The 21,667-nt window shown below is 40.3% G+C and overlaps 2 protein-coding genes across 5 annotated transcripts in view; both read left to right on the forward strand.

The window, feature by feature from the left end:
- LOC308080781 (CD209 antigen-like protein C) overlaps nucleotides 1-21,667 on the forward strand; it is a 72,214-nt gene that overhangs the window by 11,524 nt on the left and 39,023 nt on the right. The window contains exon 1 of one of the 2 annotated variants that reach the window (XM_080422769.1): nucleotides 3,557-3,614. The exons of the other annotated variant lie outside the window; for it this stretch is intronic. The gene's annotated coding sequence lies outside the window, so the exon portion shown is untranslated. Of the gene's footprint in view, nucleotides 1-3,556; nucleotides 3,615-21,667 lie in introns of those variants that run through there. 2 annotated transcript variants of the gene reach the window in all.
- LOC308080773 (uncharacterized protein) lies at nucleotides 5,454-21,215 on the forward strand. 3 transcript variants are annotated; one of them, XM_080422749.1, is made up of 13 exons: nucleotides 5,454-5,613; nucleotides 5,750-5,924; nucleotides 9,125-9,207; nucleotides 9,322-9,508; nucleotides 12,427-12,506; nucleotides 12,858-13,038; nucleotides 15,396-15,475; nucleotides 15,609-15,777; nucleotides 17,178-17,288; nucleotides 17,524-17,643; nucleotides 19,994-20,136; nucleotides 20,342-20,448; nucleotides 20,544-21,215. In XM_080422749.1, the coding sequence occupies exons 2-13, from the start codon at nucleotides 5,750-5,752 to the stop codon at nucleotides 20,671-20,673; spliced, it is 1,566 nt and encodes a 521-aa protein (XP_080278875.1). In that variant the 5' UTR covers nucleotides 5,454-5,613; the 3' UTR covers nucleotides 20,674-21,215. The 3 variants fall into 3 exon arrangements, with proteins under 3 accessions (XP_080278875.1, XP_080278876.1, XP_080278877.1); XM_080422750.1 differs by lacking the exons at nucleotides 12,858-13,038; nucleotides 15,396-15,475; XM_080422751.1 differs by lacking the exons at nucleotides 12,427-12,506; nucleotides 12,858-13,038.

Raw genomic sequence — 21,667 nt, forward strand, 5'->3', positions numbered from 1 at the left:
AAGGTCACCACAGCATTAACCCAAACACTGAATTTCATTTTCATCTAACTATGCCGATGTACGCTATGAACACTATTCAAAACACGTACACTCCGCTGTAACAATGTTACACCTGATTTTCAGAATCATGATTTGTCAATTAACATTATACATTGCTAGTCATAATTGTTATATACAATACCACAGTGTCACCACTATTATGAACTTTTCATAATTGTCTCTGCCAGGCCGAAGGCATGGCTAAGAAGGATTAGTGTTTGTGTGAGTGTGGATGAAATGTGAAGCTGTGTCTCGAGCACACAGTGTACAGACCAATATTTATCTAGCTCATGAGTTGTGTTGTCATCCTCTCTCAACACACTGTGTTGTGGAGCATGGATGTCAGTTTGGTTTTGTTTTCCCTTAGGCCTGTATTTACAGTCAGTGTCAGATGGGGCCAGTGACCAGGAGACCTTTACTACCTACCAGGGACCCATTGTTAATGTACTGTGAGTACAACATCTGACCACTAGGGTCCCCATGTCACTGGCAACACAGTCTCACTTGGAACTCATCAGCTTGGTCACATGACCAGGCGTCACCAATGACCTCTAGTCACTGGTGTATTTTGACACTGGCCCAGTGGTAACGCAATCCACTTCTATTGAAATCCCACAACATCATCATCTACATGACCACAGTAGTACAATATTCAAATATCCACAGCGTTATATATTTAAACACCCCCATGGTGGTATAATATAATTAATTATGTATATTGAGTCAATTAATTCAGCATTTTTATTAGTAGCCTAGTAGTTGTTGCAAGTTTCACTTGTTACACAAACGTGTTGTTTTGTGTGTTCCTGTCTGCAGAGTGTGCAGGCGTTGAGTCACAGAATGCCTATAAGATCATAACACTGAACTAAGTTGAACTAAACAGCACTGAGGGAGAACTTGGCCTCAAATGCACTATAGCTCACTTCATGAAAAGCTCTGAACTGATTCACTGCCAATCACGTAGATCTACGCGAACCTATTTAAAGCCGCCACTTTTTTAATATAATTTTTTTCCAATTTGACCCAAAGACCAAGGAGATATGATTGTTCAAAGATCTAGACTCCTATCCACTTAAAACTTAAAAATTCTGTATCTCGGCTCCTGAGTAATTTATTTTTTTCAATGAAAAACTCTGGCACTGGCTAAAAAAATATGAAAATACCTCTGGCAGTGGCAGTTCAGTTGCAAATGCAACATTTTGATTGGCTGAGGACAGTTCCTCTGTTCACTGGGCTGAACTGCATGAGGAAACAGGAAACAGGCAGCGTTCCCCATGGACTGACACAGACAGGAGTGGCTGCTGTAGCATCTCGGGTTGGGGCGCCGCTTCCGTCTATGTAAAGATGTAGCGAGAGTATCGGTGGTGTCTGAAAGTGACGCCCAGGAATGTGACCATGAGTTTGTATTGAGTTCCTGAATTCCTTGAATAATTCCTTGAATTCCTTGAATGAATTCCTTGAATAATCACAGAATTCAAGCTCTCAACAACAATCCTTCCAGAAAATGGGAACTACGATATTATTTATGTAAATTTGTCTCTGACACTTGATATAAAGCATTCAAATTATGCGGATCAGATATGTGTATATACTGTTTGTCTGTGTGCGTTGTAATTGTGTGCGTGCCTGTGTACACACACACACACACACACGCACACACGCACACACGCACACACGCACACACACTGTATGTGTGTGTATTTACAAGGTCTCTGCTTGACACCCTGCTCAATCCGATAATCACATCACAAAACTGTAAATGCTGTCACATCACAAGCTACATAACACCAACCAGTGTTGTTTCAGTTACTTAAAGAAGGTGATGATGACTATGAGCAGTATGTGCTTGATGTGTCAAGTCGGCCATATTGTTCTTTGTTAAGGCTGTAATGCTGTGTGTTTTGTCTTGTTTCCTGTTCTTTTGATCCATGTGCACAACATAAACAGATGTTTAAATTAAATGTTTTACATTGAGCACAACACTGGACTGAATTGAAATCTATATCAAAATAAACTTTACATATAAAATCATGCACACAAAGTAGGTTCGAAGAAATGTGTTTAAATTGTGTATTCAGCAACTATTTCTGTAAAAGTGTAATAATCTACAGCTTTCAGTCAAATTTCATGTATTCACACAGTATTTCCTGTTCTCTGTGTCTCTCCCCCAGATAACCACTCGCCCCCCCCCCCCCTTCTTACAGCTGCACTGAGTGATTTGAGTGATTCACTGAAATGAATGGACGGCCATGTTTTGATCTCTCATACAGAATGTTGAGGCAGATTCTGGTACATCTTCTGCTGTTGCACCGTCACCATGTTTTACACAATATATTTGATCCATGTGCACAAAACAGATGTTTAAAGATGCTCTGTTTTACATTGAGTACAATATGTAATATGTAAGGACATAATTTGAATATATATTCAAAAATAAACTTCACAGATAAAAGCATGCACACAAATAGCTTTCAAGAATGTTTAAATATTATGTAAAAGTATATGTATTCAGCTGCAATTTCTGTAAAATCATACAATAGTCTAGCATTTTCAGTCAAATGTCATGCATTCACAGGATTAACAAACGTAATAACCATTTTGCATTCTGCACGAAACTCTCTGTGCACGGTGGTCAATGTGTGATCACAATATGAGTATGACATTCTGACATTTCCTCTGCTGTGTGTGTGTGTGTGTGTGTGTGTGTGTGTGTGTGTGTGTGTGTGTGTGTGTGTGTGTGTGTGTGTGTGTGTGTGTGTGTGTGTGTGTGTGTGTGTGTGTGTGTGTGTGTGTGTGTGTGTGTGTGTGTGTGTGTGTGTGTGTGTGTGTGTGTGTGTGTGTGTGGGTGGTGTGGTGGGTAGGCGTGTTTGAACAGGGACTGGGAGATCAAACCAGACCCAGACTGTTTGTAGCCTGTCTTCCTTTTCAACCCCTCCTACACCTCTCTGGAGCTATTGTCATGCAGCTTGACCTCCAGTTTGCGTCACACACGCACACGCACACACACTGTATGTGTGTGTATTTACAAGGTCTCTGCTTGACACCCTGCTCAATCCGATACTTCACATCACATCACAAAACTGTAAATGCTGTCACATCACAAGCTACATAACACCAACCAGTGTTGTTTCAGTTACTTAAAGAAGGTGATGATGACTATGAGCAGTATGTGCTTGATGTGTCAAGTCGGCCATATTGTTCTTTGTTAAGGCTGTAATGCTGTGTGTTTTGTCTTGTTTCCTGTTCTCATGTGCCTCTCCTCCAGATAACCACACTGCCTGCCTTCTTACAGTTGCAGTGAGTGATTGGAGTGATTCATTGAAATGAACGGGCGGCCATGTTTTTAATCTCTCATGCACTTCTCTTATTACATCCATGTCTGCGTCACAGATGAGGTAGTTTCTGGTACATTTTCTGTTGGTGCACCGTCACCATGTTTATACACAATATTTTGATCCATGTGCACAACATAAACAGATGTTTAAATTAAATGTTTTACATTGAGCACAACACTGGACTGAATTGAAATCTATATCAAAATAAACTTTACATATAAAATCATGCACACAAAGTAGGTTCGAAGAAATGTGTTTAAATTGTGTATTCAGCAACTATTTCTGTAAAAGTGTAATAATCTACAGCTTTCAGTCAAATTTCATGTATTCACACAGTATTTCCTGTTCTCTGTGTCTCTCCCCCAGATAACCACTCGCCCCCCCCCTCCTTACAGCTGCACTGAGTGATTTGAGTGATTCACTGAAATGAATGGACGGCCATGTTTTGATCTCTCATACAGAATGTTGAGGCAGATTCTGGTACATATTCTGCTGTTGCACCGTCACCATGTTTTACACAATATATTTGATCCATGTGCACAAAACAGATGTTTAAAGATGCTCTGTTTTACATTGAGTACAATATGTAATATGTAAGGACATAATTTGAATATATATTCAAAAATAAACTTCACAGATAAAAGCATGCACACAAATAGCTTTCAAGAATGTTTAAATATTATGTAAAAGTATATGTATTCAGCTGCAATTTCTGTAAAATCATACAATAGTCTAGCATTTTCAGTCAAATGTCATGCATTCACAGGATTAACAAACGTAATAACCATTTTGCATTCTGCACGAAACTCTCTGTGCACGGTGGTCAATGTGTGATCACAATATGAGTATGACATTCTGACATTTCCTCTGCTGTGTGTGTGCGTGTGTGTGTGTGTGTGTGTGTGTGTGCGTGTGCGTGTGCGTGTGCGTGTGTGTGTGTGTGTGTGTGTGTGTGTGTGTGTGTGTGTGTGTGTGTGTGTGTGTGTGTGTGTGTGGGTGGGTGGGTGGGTGGGTGGGTGGTGTGGTGGGTAGGCGTGTTTGAACAGGGACTGGGAGATCAAACCAGACCCAGACTGTTTGTAGCCTGTCTTCCTTTTCAACCCCTCCTACACCTCTCTGGAGCTATTGTCATGCAGCTTGACCTCCAGTTTGTCCCTGTAGGAGTCATTGACCTCCACCACGGCCTTTTTCATTGACCATAGGCCTGGCCGTGCACTGTGAGTATTCCATGTCACAAAAATTAACACATCACTCACTCAGGGATTTTGTTGCCTGCCACTTTCTAGCAACTACAAAGGTCACCACAGCATTAACCCAATTAACTGAATTTAAAATGACTAACTACGCCGATGCACACTATATGAACTCAAAACATGTACACTCATCTGTGGTTTGGCCCTTGGTCAAAGCCTTAAAATGGACGTATGGCATGAGATGTCATTCAATTCAAGGCCTGTGTTCAATTCAATTCGATCTTTATTTCAGACCCAGGGAGATTCATATTACAATTATACAACAAAAAAATAAAATAAAATGCAAATAGCCCACATTGACATACAGACATGTGCGCCAATGGTTCCACAGTCTAGAGGACAACCTGACAGAACTGTGCGTAGGGTTCGTTATGACAGCAATGATGTCATTTACTGACTCAGATGCCCTACACATAAACCTGTACATAAGGTTACGTAGCACAGCAGAGCAGGTGGGTACCCCATTTTATTTGTTGAAAAAAATGTTGAAAATAAAAAAAGGTAAACGTGTTTTCAGAATCATTATTTGTCATTTAACATCATACATTGCTAGACATCATTATTATATACAATACCACAGTATCACCACTATTATGAACTCTTCATAATTGATTTTATTAACTCTCTAAAATCTGTTCACATCAGAATCACATGATTTCCCCACTACTGAAGGGTAATGAGAAAATGGTAGTTGTGAGGAAGGTGAAGAGAACTTTTCATTCACTTTCCCCGCCCAGGAATTCACACATCTGAAAGCCATAACTGTTGGTCAATTCATGGCGTCGTTCACACGAACATCTGTGGTGAAGAGTCTATTGGTTATTCTGCACAGTGTTTGTGGGCACATGCATGCACGCACGTTCACAGGTGTCCAAAAGCACTTGCTTTTGTCTGACAGTGTTAAAGTGAGACTAGAACAGACAGCAGCTCAGTCTATTGTGCAACACTGAAGCCCGTGCAATGTAGGACAACAGATATTGGACAAAGTGAGTGACATAACATGTAAATATAATTAGAATAGAGTTAATTATATTGTAATCACTGAATGCATGATATATATATACATTATTTACATGTAACTACTAATTAACTTGTGATGCTTTGTTTATGTCATTCCTTAAGATGTCTACAGATACTTATGGCAAGATAGACAAATCAAAGCGTGTGAGGTACGATGGAGGAGCCAGGGAGGAGAGAGGAGAGAAGTTGGTGAGAGACGTTTGCATCTATGAAGGAGCAGACAGCCTCCGAGATCAAGCCAGAGGCTCTGGCTCACAGGGGGCTACCAGAGATCAAGGTACACAGTAACACACTTTAGTATCAGAAGAATCAGCATGTACTTTATTTTCACATCACAGGTTTACTGGTGTAAAGAAGTGGGTGAAGTTCTTTTGTTTTCGTGCACACTCCATCATTTTGTAGTTTTCTCGAAATGAGAGAGGATAGAGAGTAAGAGCAGGAGAGGGAAAAAAAACAGGGTAGAAACAGAAGAGCGGACACAGAAGGGCCTTCCACTCTCCATGGCGCTCCCGAAGTGTTCCTCTCTCTGCTCACCTTACTACAGCAGATTGTCACCCAATATTTAAAGTAGTATTTTCCAATGGGACACGCCACCATGTTGGACCAATGACAATTGATTTGTGTCAGAGGGGAGGAAAAGTGCACGGAAAAGTGCACGGTAATGGAAATAACCATTATGTGCATTTAAAAAAATTCAATTCAATAACATTTTATTAAAGTGTCAAATCACAACAAGTTGTCTCAAGACACTAAAGCTTCGTTCACACCAAATAAAGCTGAACAAAAAAAAAAGCAGAAATCCATTTTGATTACCTTTTTTTTTTAAATCAAACTGGGCTTGTCCAAGTACTTATCACTCAAGTCTCCACTAGTGTGCTTGTTTGAGCCGAGACAAAACGGGCTGTTAGAACAGCATTTTGAAGTATTTAGTTACTACATAACCTATTTATGGATAAAAAATCTATAGAATGTTTTTAAACAAGCTGCTAAATAACTGAACGAGCTGTCTGGTCGCTACCCCCACCGCTGCTCTCCAGGGAGTCCGTCAGAGGAGACTCTCTCACGGCGAGGCACCACTCTGTGGTTCCCTATGCTGGAAATGTCAAAAGCGAAACTTAATAATCTTAATAAAAAAGCTCAAACTAACTACTTCACAAGAACAATGTTGGTGTAATTAGGAGATTCGACAGGGAATCTATATTTTATATACACAAATTAACAATTAAAAAAAAAAAAAATGCAGTATTTCCTGTTTTTTGCCGTGGTTTGCCTCTCGTCTCCCCACTCAGCTGCTGCTGTCTCGGGGCAGAGGTGATTGCGGGAGTCCCGCTCCCTCCACGGCCGGAGCCCGTAGACAGACAGATAGTTTATTTCATGGTTTGATGCTTCGCTATTAGTGGAGCGACATTATTGTATATACACTGATTATTTAGTAAAAAGAGAAAGACACACACACAAACACACACACACACGACCGCAGCACTGAGACCTCCCGTCGGGTGCTGTGGTCGGGTGCTGTGGTCGGGTGCTGTGGTCGGGTGCTGTGGTCCTCTGAGGTCCTCTGAGAGGGGTCGAAGGACCGGCATCCACATGCCGGTTTAGAGCTCCTAGAGTGATCACACATACTCGCTGTGTGATAAAGGTTATTGATTAATTAATGAAAGTATATAATTGCCCATGTTTCACAATCTTCAATACTTTAACACAGCTGCTAATTAAAAACATTCATATACATTTGCGAATGCTGTGTGGAAAAAGCACCAGGGAACCAGGCTTCTGCTCATCACGGTCGCCTCGTGAGTCACCACCAGTGGTGGAAAAAGTATTCAAATGTTTTACTAAAGTAAAAGTATCAATACTGCAATGTAGAATATTTGCCTCTGGAATGTAGTGGAGTAGAAGTTAAAGTATTGAAAATTGGAAATGCTCCAGTAAAGTACAAGTACCTCAACATTGTACTTAAGTACAGTACTTGAGTAAATGTACTTAGTTACTTTACATCAATGAGGGAAACAGGCATCTCCTCAAGACCGCACAAGCATCTCCACCACTGACACACACACACACACCCACACACACACACACATGCAGAAGACGTGCCGCAGCGGGGAGAGAGACACATGTCGTTTCAGAGCAGGCCAGCCAGAGTGATCATCATCACACACACTGGTGTGTCGGTGATAAAGGTTATAATTAATTAATCATTAATTTAATGACAGTATGTAGTAGTATGTAACTTTAATATTTGTTTTTGTGGGTGTGTGTTCGGCCTCCGGCGTTCAATGGTCACATATGCTGCAATACCCCGCTCCGCCCGGTGAGAACCAGGCACGGCGGACCGTGTAACAGTCCTCCCCAGCCCTGCATTTTGATATCAATACTTTTGTACTTTTACTCAGTACATTTTGAATTCCGGACTTTTACTTGTAACAGAGTACTTCTACATTGCAGTATTGATCCTTTTACTTTAAGTAAAACATTTTAGTACTTTTTCCACCACTGCACTTAGGCTACTATGTAGCTACTCCATTATGGAGTATAGCCTATCACTGCCCTCTATTCTAGTCTCCCATGGTGGAATGGTATTTTTAATAACAATTATCATTATTGGGTTTATCGGGTCCATATATACTGTAATACCAGATCTGAATGCCGGTCCATGAGGGTTTGGGTCCATCATTTAGGACTAGTGAAGACCTCCGGTCCAAAATGATGGACTAAGAACTCTTAGTCCACATAACTATATAATATTCGCTCTGTGTTAAACACTGAAGCGGATAATATAAAGATACAATGATAACTCTTACTTTCTTTGTAAATTCATTTACCTTTCATTTGAAGCGCATAGGCCTACCTACATGATAGAACAGGGTATCACTACAGAAACAAAAAACTGAGTAATAGAAATACTGCAAGCTACTGTATCTCTTGTTTTAATCCTGTTTATAACATGCAATTTCATTTAATTTCACTTAATTGTAGGCGGCTATGTAGCTGCTAGATTCCATTATGGAGTAGCAGGGCATTTTTAATAGCAATTATGATTATTGGGTATAATACCTGACCCTCGGATCTTGGTCTCTGCTCTCTCTCCTTGGACATGCAACATGTTGGTTCTGTAACATCTCTGAACCAATCAGACATCGGAACAAATTTCACGGGTCTATTAGGATTCGGACCGTCATTAATCTTTTTGGGAATTGATTTCCTTGGTCTGTCATTTTGAACCCTTGAAGACCTCTAGCTGTGAGTCCATTTCGCCAAATTACTTCCACAGTAGTGAGTACCAGTTAGTCCAGATATATTTAGAAATAATAATGAGGAAAGAAAATCATAACTGATGAGCACAAGTAAGAGCAGCCAACATGTCAGACAAACCGGCTGGTAAACATGCCTTGGGCCATCACATGAGTTATGACAGGAAACTTTGAAGCTGATCATATTAATGTTGAACTCTGTTGTACTAATATCCTCCAGTTGTCCAGAGAGTTGACATCCATAGACCGGCTCTATTGTACAACAATGAAACCCAATGTAGGACAACACCGATATTGGACAAAGTGAGTGACATAACATGTTCTTTTTATTGTAATTACTTAATGCACAATATATGTACATTATTAACATGTAACTACTAATAAACTGGTGTTACTTATTTTATGTCATTCCTCAAGATGTCTACAGATGTTTATGGCAAGATAGTCACATCAAAGCGTGTGAGGTACGATGGAGGAGCCAGGGAGGAGAGGCAGGAGGAGAGAGGAGAGAAGGTGGTGAGAGACGTTTGCATCTATGAAGGAGCAGACAGCCTCCGAGATCAAGCCAGAGGCTCTGGCTCACAGGGGGCTACAGGAGATCAAGGTACACAGTAACACACTTTAGAATCAGAAGAATCAGAATAAACTTTATTGTCACATCACAGGTTTACAGGTGTAAAGAAAGTTATTTTTTTCCCTGTGCATACCCCATCATTTTGTAGTTTTTGCGAAAAGAGAGGATTAGAGAGTAAGAGCAGGAGAGGAAAGAAAAACAGGGTAGAAACAGAAGAGCAGACACAGAAGAGCCTTCCACTCTCCATGGCGCTCCCCAAATGTTCCTCTCTCTGCTCACCTTACTACAGCAGCTTGTCACCCAATATTTAATGCCACCATGTTGGACCAATGACAATTGAGTTGTGTCAGAGTGGAGGGAAAGTGCACGGTAAAGATGGAAATAACCATTATGTGCATTTTAAAAATGTCAATTCAATTCAATTTTATTAAAGTGTCAAATCACAACAAGTTGTCTCAAGACACTTAACATGTAGAGCAGAGATCTGACATTATCCCAACCTGAGCAAGCCTTTTTTGCGACAGTGGCAACAAAAAACTCCCCCAGCCTATAGGGTGGGCTGTGGGCGGCCACCTGCCTCTGCCTCGACCGTGCCGGGGGGGGGAGAGGAGAGAGGAGAGAGGAGAGAGAGAGAGAGAGAGAGAGAGAGAGAGAATATATAGCAGCAATCCACAGTCGTACAAAAGATGTGTCTCTCTGCTCTCTCGCCTCTTGGACATGCACTGGATCAGTTCTGTGAACTGTCGCAAGTTGTCTCAAGACACTTAACATGTAGAGCAGAGACCTGACATTGTCCCACCCTGAACAAGTAATGTTTGCGACAGTGGCAACCAAAAACTCCCCCAGGGTGGGCAGGGTGGGCGGCCATCTGCCTCTGTCTCGACTGTGTCGGGGGAAAAGAGAGAGAGAGAGACACACACACAGAGAGAAGGAGAGATAGGGAAAAAGGCAGAGAGGGAGATGCAAGCAAATACAAGTAGTAGCATTAACAATAATAAATATAATAGTGTAAAGATAGTCTATAATAATATAATATAGTATTACAATAATCTTAGATAGTATATAACGGTACAGTATAAGAATGTTAAGATAATATATAATGGTATAATATAATAGTAGTAGCAATCCACAGTTGTGCTTCATGGAGAGGCCTGGTCCGCAATCACACTCCAGCTGGGGGTCCGTAGTAACAGTCCATGGAAACCTGCGAAATCCGTACAGAGTTAATTGCATGCACTGATGGGACATGAACCCACACAACCAAAGGGGAAAGGAGAAGAGAGAGGAAGGGGATGGAAAGAAGAGGGGAGGGGATGAGGGAGAGTTGAGGAGGTGTGGGGTGGAACAGAGGTTATTTTCTTAATAAAGTAGTTTTTATTTTATTTTGTAAAGCGACCTCGAGTACAGAGAAAAGCGCTATATACATTATATGTATTATTATCGTTATTATTATTATTATTATTAGGTGCATTTGTTTTTTCAAGAGAATGGGTGCTTTTCAAAACAAATGGGCATAACAATTACATCCTTATCAACAAAGGTTTTCTTTGTAAATTAATTTACATTCCATGTGAAGAGCCACACACCTATGTGATAGACCAATTTATTACCAAAGAAATGCAATAACTAATATATAGTCTACTGTGGCTATTGTTTTAATGATCCATTTTATTAGCAATTTCATTTAGTTATCACTTATTGTAGGCTACTATGTACAGTAGCTAGCTAGTTCTAGTCTACTGGTAGAATGGTATTTTTTTATAGCAATTATAATTATTGGGTTCATCGGGGTCCATATACTGTAATACCAGATCTGGATGCCGGTCCAGGAGAGTTCAGGACAGGTCCATCATTTAGGTCCAAAATGATGGACTACCAAATCATTTAACTATATAATATTCACTCTGTGTTCTTTGAAATTAAACATTGAAGCAGATCATATAAAGATATAACGATCAACTCTTGCTTTCTTTGTAAATTAATTTACCTTTCATTTGAAGCGCCATAGGCCCTACTTGATAGAACAGTGAATCATACTGTAAGCTACTGCAACTCTTGTTTTAATCGTGTTTGTAACATGCAATTTAATTTCATTGTCACTTATTTGTAGGCTGCTATGTAGCTGATAGATTCCAATATGGAGCAGCCTTTCACGCTCATCTACTGGTAGCATTTTTTATAGCAATTATAATGATTGGGTATAATACCTGACCCTTGGATCACAGGTCTCTCTGCTCTCTCTCCTTTTGGACATGTAATGTTGGTTCTGTAACATCTCTTATACAATAATAAGGTGAAAGAGTGTTGTATTAGATAGACTAGTTTAATAGTTTACAATAATGTATACAATGTTATATGGTGAGAAGCAAAAGAAACAAATGAAACCAAACCAAAATGGCCTCCCTGTCCAGAATAGAGAGAGAGGAAAAGATTGATTGATTAATTGATTGAAGTACTTTATTTAGACATGGAAAAAGTACATGGAAGTACAGTTTACAATACACAGTCCTCTAAACTGGATCGCCCATAAAAGCACAATGGCTTATTTAAAATGAGATCCCCATAAAGAGCCACCGCCTTGGCCTTTTAACCCATTACAACGGGAAAGGATCTGTGTCATTTTAGATTTTAGCTATATAGCACAAAAAATATATATATATATATCAATTCATGGGTCCTTGGCATAAAAAAGTTTGAGAACTACTGATTTAGAGGTCATTTGTAGAATCGGCTTCAGGTCTTAATGGGATAAAGGCCTCCATCCAGCTAAATACCATAGACTCTCATCAGCTACCTGTCTTCAGAGCACAAGTAAGAGCAGCCAACATCAAACAAGGCAGACAGGCCTGGATCTGTCACACTATAATGTTCACTCACTGTGTGTTATAACATGAAACATTGTAGCTGATCATGTTAATGTTGAACTCTGTTGTACTAATATCCTCCAGTTGTCCAGAGAGACATCCACAGAGCAGCTCTATTCAGCAACAGTGAAACCCAATGTAGGACAACACCGATATTGATCAAAGTAAGTAAACATTTAAACATTTAAAACTAGATTAATTGTGTATTGTGATAATATAGTGCATTATATTGTAATGACTTAACCTATCCTATATTCATTGACTGGAGTACTCCAGGGATCTACACCAAGCCCCCTCCATGTTTTCCTCTACACCAAATATCTTTGCCGAAAATAGCAGATCTACTAGCTCACAACTTTCTGCATTGTGACACGTTGTGAACTTGTTGATGTGCTATTTGCTGAATTTTATTGCTGAATATTTGCCCAGGACGCTAGTGGTTAATGCATAATTATGTACATTATTAACATATACTTTTACTAATTAACTTGAGTTACTTTTTGTCATCCATTAAGATGTCTACAGATATTTCTCACAAGCCAGTCACATCAAATCGTTTGAGGTACGATGGAGAAGCCAGGGAGGAGAGGCAGGACGAGAGAGGAGAGAAGGTGGTGAGAGATGTTTGCATCTATGAAGGAGCTGACAGTCTCGGAGACCACGGCTCCGGCTCACAGGGGGCTACAGGAGATCAAGGTACACACATCTTACACACTTACAGAATTTATCTTTGGTTGATGATTGTTTGAATACTTTATTAACATGTTTGTTAACAGTACAGCAGTACAGTCAAAAACTCTCTGCTAAAAGGATAACACCAAAAGTGTTGATAAACAAGACATCCTCTATAACATTGGAGAGATGAAAAGCCATAATTTTCCCATCTCATTGTTTCGCACTAAACACAACAACAAAATATCACATGTCACTAACAACACAAGCCACAACGCGCGCAATTAATTTACGGGTGGCGTAGGCTACTTTTCATTGCTCACCACACATTTGCCTCCTCGGAGCATAATTAATTGCGGCCAGCACAAACTCACAACATTACGGGTCGACCATGTTGTTCCTTAGCGTCAGCACCGTCGCCGGTGGTCGGTGCTGACGCTAAGGAACAACATGGTCGACCAGTAATGTCCGCGATCCGGACAACATTACGGGTACACCATTTTGTTCCCTTTAGCGTGAGCACCGCCACCGACCACCGCCGAGCGAAACCGAGAGCAACACCACGCAGTCCCTATTGAAATCTCCCCACAACAACAACACACGCGACCACTTCGCTTCAACCCCCGCCGTTGCTTTCACTTTGCTCTTGTCTCTCTATCACACCACACTCACGCTAATATGTCATGCACATCCCACACAATACATTAAAACACGCCAGTGTCTCAACGCAGCCGCTCGGCAGTCTGGGTTGCCACGTTGGGTGCAGACAGGTCAGTGTTGCCAGATGTGCGCCATAAACAAGCAACCACCTTCATGAAAGAAAAAAAAACAGCCGAAGGGGTCCGCAATGTTTCACGGGGGTCCGCGATGTTTCGCGGGGGTCCCAAGACTCCCAGGGGGTCCCAAGACTCCCAGGGGGTCCACGGACCCCCAGGGGGTCCCCCATGTATTTTTTTGGGGGGAAATCTTTATCCCACGATTTTGGTAGCCCAAAATAAGCGAGCCCTCGCTAGAGCCCCGTGCGCGGCTAGCGAACCAAATACATTACATATCGATAACAACACCAATGGCAGCAAAAAATATATTTACAGATAAAAGAGGGGTGGGGACGGGGGCAGAGCATGCCCCACCCATGTGGCTCTTTCCATGTAGCTCGTTGTCTTACTCTCTGGAGGCAAACTGGTAGGGGGTAGAATTCTAAGTGAGGACAGCCATGTTTTTAGATCAGTTTTAACTGTGGATAGAGAATCGAGATCTTTAATGGCTGTTGGTAGGGCATTTCACATTTTGGTGGCAGCATAGTAGAATGCATTTTCCCCCATGTTTGAGACGCATATGAGCCAAATCTAGGGGGAACAAGGTCAGAGGAGCTCCTTCTGGTGTAATACCCATGGTCATCTCTGACTCTAGAGAAGTAGTTAGGCACATACTTCTCACATCATTACAGCAGCAGTTTGTCACCCAATGTTTAAAGTAGTTAGGGGATTTTTGAGAAAGTCACAATTACATGTTGTAAGATGAAGACATTTTCACAGATCTGTTTATCATTGTGTAAACTAATAAACGAGTGGATCTGAGAACACCTGTTATCAGTGCTGATCAGGAGAGAAACACATTAAGTGCTGTGTAACTTGTGTGATAATTACACTGACCTAATAGGCTAAGATTTTATCAGTACAAAATAAGGGAGGAAAACTAGCTGCAAGCCAGAGAGTACACAGTGAATATGGACCTAACTGTTATATATACACATTTCCACATTATTTGTTTTTAGAAAGTAATGGGTGGTTTTCAAAACAAATGTGCATAACGGTTACATCGATGACAAAAGGTTTTCTTTGTGAATTAATTTACATTCCATTTGAAAGCCACATGCCTATGTGATGGACCAATGTATCCCCACAGGAACACAAAACTGACTAATGAACAACGTAGGCAACAAGCAACTATTGTTTAACCATACATTTCATTTAACATGCAGTTTAATGTAATTGTCACTGATTGTAGGCTGCAATATGTTGCTGCTAGATTCCATTATGGAGTGTAGCCTATCGCTGTCATCTAGCAGAACAGCATTTTCAATAGAAAATGATTGGGTTTGTGGAGTCCATATAATACCCGACCCGGAAGCCGATTATCTCTGTTCTCTGTCCTCTTGGACATGCACTGAGTTCTGTAACATCTTGGAACCATCAGATCTCAAAACTAATTTTCCGTGTCCATTCAGGTTCGGGTCCAATATTTAGGACCTGTGAAGACCTCTAGAGTCCATTGCACCAAATCACTTAGCCTACTATATAATATTTACTCTGTGTTCTTTGAAATGAAACAGTGAAGCTGATGCTAAAAAAGTTGAATTATTTTATCCCAATATTCTCCAGTTGTCCAGAGAGACACCCACAGAGCAGCTCTATTGTGCAACAGTGAAGCCCAAAGTAGTACAACACAGATATTTGACAAAGTAAGTGACATAACATTTAAGTAATTTTAGAAATATAGTGCATTATATTGTAATTACTTAATGCTTCATGTATACCATTATATGCAGTACTTTTAGTAATTATTTACTTAGTTGCATTTTGTCATCCGTTAAGACATCTACAGATATTTCTGGAAAGCCAGTCAAATCAAAGCGTGTGAGGTCTGGTGGAGGAGCCAGGGAGGAGAGAGGAGAGAAGGTGGTGAGAGAGGTTTCCATCTATGAAGGAGCAGACAGTCTCAGAGACCAAGGCTCTGGCTCACAGGGGGCTACAGGAGATCAAGGTACACAGTATCACACTTACAGTGTTTCCCTCTCATCTCTCATCTTTTCTACAGAAGCTTGTCACACAATATTTAAAGTAGTAGTTACCTATGGTAAGATAAGACCTTTATTGATTCTGCGGGGGAAATTTTGGCGCCAAAGCAACCTCCCGGTGGGGGCTCCTCATTGGCAGGTGAGACAGAAATGTATGTGGGGAGGAATCAATTGGCACAATGACTAAATTGGGGACAAAAAGGGGTAAAAAAGTGCGAAAACACTTTGTGAGTGTGGACTGATTCTTATGATTCTGAGGTCATCATTAAAGAGATACCACGATTTCTCCCCTCTTTGTGGATATATATGTGGCATTTAATTCCTTATCTGTGTGATAAAAAGTGTGTTATATGTGTGTGTGATAACCTCAAAACAGATACCACATGGCATGTTTATACACAGAATTTCAATACAGATTCTTTTTTTAAATAAAATTAGATTTATCTTGGATATGCGAAATATACCTGCAATTCTGGAATGGGTCATATAAAACTTACTATAAAGTAATATTGTATTTATCGTATGAAATTGCATAATATTATGAGAGTATTACCGTATATAGTAATATTAACACATGGATATATACTAAAAGGCTAATTATCATTAATTTTGACCAGTATAAAATCTGCCTGGGTAGTAGTTTATTTATTAATCAATCAACTACATTGTTGTTACATATTAAAGACGGGGTGCCGTGATTTTCCGTGATTCCCCCCCCCCCCTAAAACATAATCATCAGGTATTATGGTTATTCTAGGAGGAAGATTTTTTCAAAAAAGTGTACAGAAATTGTACACTCCTCCAGTTCATTAACTCATTCAGTGCCTAGGTATACTCAGTGCAGTTTCATGACGTCTCAGACGTCATTGGCACTCTGGGCTTATGAAAAACGTGACGTCTGCGACGTCATTGGCACTGAGTATACCTAGTTCTCACCTTAGCACCTCCTCCACCACCTTAGCACCACCCACCTGTCCTAGTCCCTCCTCCTCCTCATGCCCACACCTGTTGTGTTATGATAATGAGGGGGAGGGTATGTTTTTACTATGTCACTAAAGGGCTGTTTTTCTATTGGCACGTTTGACCCTCAAGGTTTCAGCCTCCAGGTAGAAACTCAAAATAGTCAGAGAAGACATAAAACACCATAAAAACACCACCAGGGGGCTTAATGAAGTTCTATCAACCTCATAGACACAGGAAAAACAGAAAAAGTGCAAAACCATGGCACCACCTCTTCTGCAGAAATTGAAGATTAAGTCCATTGCGCCACTCACTCATTTATATACTTTTCACTCTGTATTCTATGAACATAAACATTCAAGCTGATCATATTAAAGTTGAACTTTATTGTACTATTATCCTCCAGTTGTCCAGAGACAGCTCATCATCCAGAGAGACGTCTTCAGAGCGTTAGCAGTTTGTCTTACACTGCTGTGTCTTCTACTAGTAGCAGGAATCATAGGCATAGTGGTGCACTGTGAGTATCAGATGGTCAAATTAATGCACTTAAATTAATAAAATGACACTTGTGTCTCTCACAAGAACCCTTCCATAATTCACATATGATAGTATGTGGTTCCCTAGTACTTTATTCTACATGTTGATAAAAACACACCTGATCTGGAACATTGGGAATTCTACTTCTCAAAGCTCCTTTTCCACACAGATGCTCCACTCATCATTTCCACTCATCTCCTTTTGGTCCTCTGTAGGTAATCCAGCCAATTCCGAGTTACTGTCCAACCTGACCCAGTGCCAGACCAGATATGACAACGTGACCCTGAAGATACAGCAATTAGAACATGAATTAAACCAGTCTAAGACAGAGACAGGTGAGAGAGGTTACACATCTTTTTTTTAAGGAATATTAATTAGTTTATTATTATTATTATTATTATTATTATTATTATTATTATTATTACCCTTATTATTATTATTATTATTATTATTATTATTATTATTATTATTATTATTATTACCCTTATTATTGTTGTTGTCAGGGATATGGTATTAAAAACTGTAAGTAAAGCCTCATCACTGCTGGTTTATCATCACTTTCATAGAACCAAATTGCAGTTTTCCTATAACCACACAAACCCTCACTTCCCTATTGGGCATGTCTTAAAGCAGCACTATGTAACTTTCCTCTTCTACCCTGGATTTGAACCTGGTTTCCTGCTTAAGTGCTGACATTTTTACCATTGCACTAACATAGCTGGCCTGCTTGCTCAGGGGATAAATTGAATCTTGACCATCAGGTCAAAATTTGTGTTAGTTCCTGTGTCTAGGTGAGACATGACCTTTGACACAATCTATATGTCTCAATAGAAGAGCAGGGTGAGTCTACCATACAGATTGGACAAAATTACATTTATTCATTAAACAAAAGTTACATTGGCTTTAATAGGTGAACATTCAGCAAAAATATCAGATCTACAAGCTCACAACACACCACATTGCAATGTGTTATGAGTCTGTATATCTGCTATCTTCACTGTTGGCGATACAACAAAGTTTATAAGATTTGAACGGTTAAATACAAATGTAGACATGCATGAAATGTCCTTATATTACATCACTCACTGACTGTACTAATATTACTAAGTCTCTGAGACCTTGGTAGTAGAAACGTTATATAAAAGTAACAAGATTACTTTAATCTTCATGGTGACTATTAACAGTGTGTTTATATCACTGGCCCGGATTCATAAAGGGATTTACGACCATATTTTGTATGTACCGGCATTTAGGACAAATCCTACACCTGCAGTCGGATTCATAAAAGTTTTTTGGTCTGTGTTTTGTGCGTCAGGTGCGCACGTTCTCAGGTCAGCCCCGAGGCTGTCTTACCAGGGCTGAAATGTGCGTATGTCTTTAGAATGCTTTATTCTTCATGCCAAAATCAATTACAACAGTGACAAACCTCAAATAAAATATATATGTGCCCAACATTTGTCAACACATATATATATAAAAAATAAAAAATAAATGTCAAACGATGTATTGCTTGTAGCCCATGCATAATATAGACATGATGTAGATTCCACAGCTTTTTATTTATTTTCTAGGCTATCAGTTCCATTTAGAGCTGAATTATTAGGTCCCTCGGTGTGTTTGCCAGCGGGCCATCTCAGCCAAAGTGTCACGTAATAATGAAAATAGGCTATCATGCTTAATGAAACTGCGGAGGGACTGACGCACCAGTGTCCGTGCCGCGGTATTAATTTGTAGGCTAATCTACTGTATATTGATCACATGAACGCCACACACAACAGCCTAATAAATGTTACCATCTGATGAGGAAACTATAGTGATGAAAGCTGTGTCCAGAAGATCCATTCCCCATTCAGGCGTAGGACAGTGATATATTAATCAAAAATTAAGTAATTTAATCAATAAGTAATCAATAAGCTCTGGTCCATAATCGGATAGCAGCGTTCCACTTGTATGCCCTGGATTTATTTTCAACATCATCTTTTTACATACATATTCCATAACATAAAAATATTTGAGAACCACCGGTTAAAACAATTGAACAATTGTGAAGCAAGCCCAAATAACCAACTACACTTTAGAAACAAGCCCAAAAAAACGCACCCCACTGCACTGCTACCAATATTTACAAGCAACTTTACAGAAAAATAAGCGCAAATTCGCTTATAATAAGCGGACATGGCAACACTGTGCCGTAAAGTGACGTTAAAAGTTGGATGCTGTTGGATGCAGACCAACCTGGTCATACGCACGTCTCTGGGATATACGAACCCCTTTATGAATTGCACGTCAGTTTGTGAGTACCAAAAATACGACCTCCTTTACGAACTTTATTTACCCCATATTTACGACCCTCTTTATGAATCCGGGCCATAGATCCTAAATGTCCACTCAACTCTGTCCAGAGTGTCTGTCTTTAACAGTGTGTCTGTATCACTGATCCCCCCCATCCATCTGTCAGGTCACAGTCAGAATCACATGTGCAAGTGGAATGTGGCATTTAGTGTTTATGAAACATTAGTTAAACATGCATACACATTATAAAAAAGGTGCAGAAACATAAGTTATATCAAATAAAAATGGTTTGCCAAGGACTAATTATAACTGACTTATTATTACTAATCTATGTGTTAAATTGATTATTAGAACAGTGAAAATCCATCACTAAAACTCCTGTGTGATGTTTAGTCAAGTCGTGTCCCAGTGGATGGCAGAGGTTTGGATGCAGCTGTTATTACAGATCTACTGAGAAGACAACCTGGGAGGAAAGCAGAGAACAATGTCTGAAGACAGCAGCACATCTGGTGATCATCAACAGTGAAGAAGAACAGGTGTGTGTGTGTGTGTGTGTGTGTGTGTGTGTGTGTGTGTGTGTGTGTGTGTGTGTGTGTGTGTGTGTGTGTGTGTGTGTGTGTGTGTGTGTGTGTGTGTGTGTGTGTGTGTGTGTGTGTGTGTGTGTGTGTGTGTGTGTGTGTGTCATCAAGACCTGCATGCATTAAACAAAATGTATTATTGTTCAATTATTGACAAAATCAGGAATTCATCAAGGGATTGAACCATGGGGGTGAAGAATCTTGGATAGGTCTGAAAAAGACCACGGGTGACAATTGGACATGGGTGAATGGAACAACACTGAAAACACAGTGAGACATTTACAAAGTTTTCCTATTGTAATTCTATCAAATCACAGTATGTGAGTGAGTGGATGTGGTTAAATACATTTATGTTTACTCTGCAGGTTCTGGGCCAGTGGACAGCCTGTTGACTATCTTAACTGGAACTGTGCAGTATACAAGCACAGTGATGGAACATGGGCTAATAACTTTTGCTCAGAAAAATATACATCCAAGTGTATCTGTGAAATGTGATCCACCTCTTAACTTCATTGATGAAACTGCAGCTTACTGTGGCATTCAGCCCCAAGTTAAACAGTTGCAATTGAGTACAGAAGTCCTGACATCACTCCTCCATCCCCTGGGTCGTAAAGTAATTTCTCTATGGAGTATAACATAATTGGGTCATCAAAGAAGTAGCCTCGGAAACCCATGCCTTTTTGTCATAGAAGCGTCTCATATAAGAGCTGTCTCGACGATATTGTCAGGGAGGTGGCTCTGTATTGTTTATGATTGTCAAGTCAGTCAATCATAATTGAAACAGTCCGTTTCTGTGAAAATTTTACTAATTTGGCGGAAATAACATTAGCGTTTTCTCACCGTCAGTTGATGCTTCCAGAAGAGTAAAAACCGCCGGGGTCATTTGTTTATTTTTTGACCCCCGCCTCAGGGGGACACCCAGCCCTCCAGGTGGTCCCGTGGACCCACTCTTAAACACGTCTCTGGTAATTCAGAACTGGGGGAAAAAACGCGACCCAGGTAGGATTTGTAAATTACGTCAGACTTCGGTGCTCTAAGTGAATATAGAGAAAATCAAAATATTGTATTAACTGTTGTACACATAATCACATTAACTCTCTCAGTGCCACGGCCCGAGATATCCCGAGTTTTTCCCGAGTACCCTCCGTGCCAGCACGAGAAATCCAGAGTTTTTACTTTTGACTGTGGTCGCGCTATTCTGTTTATTTTTCATGATCACTTTCACTTCCTGACTCCTTCAGACTCACTGGGTCCCGGTTTCATGACGCAGATTCCGTTTCCGGTTCTCATTTCTTTTCCGCGGTCATTTTCGGCCAGAATAGGGAAAGTCACGGTTTTTCACACGGTATACAAAACGAACGAGAGGTCCACTTCTGTTCTCTTTGGTCTGGGTGACGATCAGTCATCGTAGTCGTGTATCACATGCGTGGACGCGAACAGCCTTTTTGCATGTAGTTTAAGCGCAAGGGGGCGGGGGGCGGGTGGGGAG

This window comes from Gymnoscopelus braueri (genome assembly GCF_963280865.1).
Source record: "Gymnoscopelus braueri genome assembly, chromosome: 24".
NCBI classification, from domain to species: Eukaryota; Metazoa; Chordata; class Actinopteri; order Myctophiformes; family Myctophidae; genus Gymnoscopelus; species Gymnoscopelus braueri.

Bases quoted from the DNA above. Each gene is read 5' to 3' on its own strand.
- LOC308080773 (XM_080422749.1), top strand. From the start codon at position 5,750: ATGTCTACAGATACTTATGGCAAGATAGACAAATCAAAGCGTGTGAGG. The intron at 9,509-12,426 runs GTACACAGTAAC...AATATCCTCCAG, and splicing joins GGGGGCTACAGGAGATCAAG to TTGTCCAGAGAGACATCCAC. The intron at 20,137-20,341 runs GTGTGTGTGTGT...TGACAAAATCAG, and splicing joins TCAACAGTGAAGAAGAACAG to GAATTCATCAAGGGATTGAA.